Source organism: Notothenia coriiceps, unplaced genomic scaffold (assembly GCF_000735185.1).
Source record: "Notothenia coriiceps isolate Sejong01 unplaced genomic scaffold, NC01 NC01_scaffold00029564, whole genome shotgun sequence".
Classification (NCBI taxonomy): Eukaryota; Metazoa; Chordata; class Actinopteri; order Perciformes; family Nototheniidae; genus Notothenia; species Notothenia coriiceps.
Genome location: NW_011362265.1, coordinates 1 through 2,454, shown reverse-complemented (window position 1 = coordinate 2,454; position 2,454 = coordinate 1). Strand labels below are relative to the sequence as shown.

The following is a 2,454-nucleotide window of genomic DNA, read 5'->3' as shown; positions in this document are numbered from 1 at the left end:
AGTCCGACCAAGTGGAGACTTCACCTCCCAGGCGAAACAAATGATCCCCTCCTTAGACGAGGCTGCATTAGAAATGGAGCTAATTGATTTTCAATTTCTTTTTGGGTGGGAAGCTCAGAGGAGTATAGCACGATCAAGAGACTCAAATTTTATGTGCTCACAATGTTCCCTTCCACCTATACATGGGAGTCATCCTTTTCTTCAATGAATGCGATAAAGACGCACGAGACTAATTGATTGACGCATAAAAACCTTGAGAACTGCCTGCGGATTAAAGTGACGTCCATATCACCAGATATCCAAAATATAGCGACCGATGGGAGATGTCAGTTTTTACATTAAGTGAGTACCAAGCCTGTCGTAATTGTATTTAATAGCCTAATTATATTTTTTATATTTTGAATGAATGGCTCATTGTAATTATTATCCCTAATGTAGCGTGTTTGCTCTGTCGTTTCAGGAGCATATGCACCACCACTCCTCGCCCTCCATGATCAAGCGGCTTCTTCAATTTTGTTGTCAATGTTTTGACTGAACTTTGTTAATTTTTTTGTTATTACGTTCGAATTATTTAGTGAGCTGGTGTTATTTTTTTCAAACCACACACCGAATGTTGGCTATTTCAGCACCACGCGCTGCCCACCTATTGATCGTCTATCAGCGTCAGTGCACCCCGCTGCCTGATTGTGCCTGTGCTGTGTGTCATTCATTCTCAACATCGATATAAGTACAATAAGCATTCTTCAGGTGTAGGTAGATTCTCTATTCGGACATTATAGCCTATATGTGCGACTGTCGGACAATCTCAATTAATAAAAAAAAAATGTTATTCTCAAAATTACGGGCCAAATATTATTGCTGGCGGGCCGCCTGTTGCCGACCCATGGTCTACGGCATGGCGAATACAGTCATTTCTTCATTCAGGACTTAAGTGAGTGTGGACGGAGCAGCTACATGTTAGCCTAGCCTGATCGATCGGCAGTCTTTGCATCGCATCCATTGTGAACTCGCCATTAGAGACTGGGCCTTGGATTACCTCTCACAAAGGACATCACAAGCAAACACAGAGAAGACTGAGCCAAAAAAATTAAGTATGTCAAAAATAAAAACAACAAATCAAAGTCTAGTATGAAGAAGACAGATTTATAATATTATTTAGAAAAAATCATTAAAAAAAGTCATAGTATAGGATGTCGAAGAAATAATCATTAACACTGCTTTTTGGAAGATTTAATTGGCTGTACAGTATACATTTAAGGTCTCACTTTATGCAGACAGATACTCAACAACATTCCGTGAGATGAATGCAAAACTGACGGACGTACAATTGAATGAGTTAATTTTTTTACGTATAATTCTCCTATTTGGATTCAGCTTTTTCCTCAAAGGAGGACACGGGGTAAGTGTATGTATGATGAAAAAATGTAATTACTCTGACAACAACACTCTATTACACTCACAATGTAATAGAGGGTAGAACACAAACGTTTTCACAAACCACAGACTCCATCTGTTTAGAACATTGTTTTTATTAATTAACACTTCATGATTTACACAATCTTCTTGTATTCACCTGAACATTACTGAGTGTTCAAGGTCAGGCTAAAATCTATGAGGTGTATTATATTATTTGTAAGAGTATTATGCAGAGATTTTGAAAAGTAAAACGGTGGGTTTCTTTATTACTTTGGGGGTCATTAAAAGCAACAAAGTGGTCTCATTTTGGAGAGACGTTGAGGACCGTCCGGATGCTGTGGAGCAAAAGAGAAACACATGAGGTTTCCTGTGTGGTTTTTGGGTTACAAATGGTGGAGGAGGTATTGGAGTGTAAACCTACCATTTGCCATGCTTCATCAGTTCAATGGCATCATTGACCTGATCCAAAGTCATGTTGTGGGTGATGAACTCATCCACCTTCAACTTCTTGTCCATGTAGGCTTCAACCATCTTTGCCACGCCATCCTTAGCCTTAAAGCCTGTGCCACAAAATGCACACACAATCTAAAATAAGAAGGTTGTATCTATGATACACATAGCTTGGTAATTTCAGAACAGATATTTAGTTTGCAAAGATTAATGAACCATTAGTGATGTCATATTTGTCTCACCTCCAAATGTAGAGCCCTTCCATGTGCGTCCAGCAATGAGCATAAGGGGTCGGGCAGAAATGTCCTCCATGTCATTCAAGCCAACAATCACACTGACACCCCAACCTTTCACACAAGACTCCAAGGCACTGCGCTAGATCGGGAAAAATATAAGGTCAAACTTGTTTTTCTGAAAGAAACTTTAATGTAATGAGTTATCGTCTCACCATGACTCCCACATTCCCGACACATTCCAGGGAGAAGTCCACTCCCCCGTCAGTCATCTCAGACAGAACTTGGCTGATGGGTTTACTGTGATCCTTGGGGTTCACGAAGTCGGACGCCCCGAACACCTTGGCCTTCTCAG

General features: G+C 40.3%; 1 protein-coding gene across 1 annotated transcript; it reads right to left on the bottom strand.

The window, feature by feature from the left end:
* Window positions 1–1,405: 1,405 nt before the first annotated feature.
* On the bottom strand, window positions 1,406–2,449 carry LOC104958958 (alcohol dehydrogenase 1-like; the record flags this gene model as incomplete). Its single annotated transcript, XM_010786794.1, has 4 exons — window positions 1,406–1,751; window positions 1,838–1,976; window positions 2,109–2,241; window positions 2,315–2,449. Coding segments are annotated over 4 exons (441 nt in total), but the record flags the coding sequence as incomplete, so codon positions are not given.
* Between the last annotated feature and the right edge of the window lie 5 nt (window positions 2,450–2,454).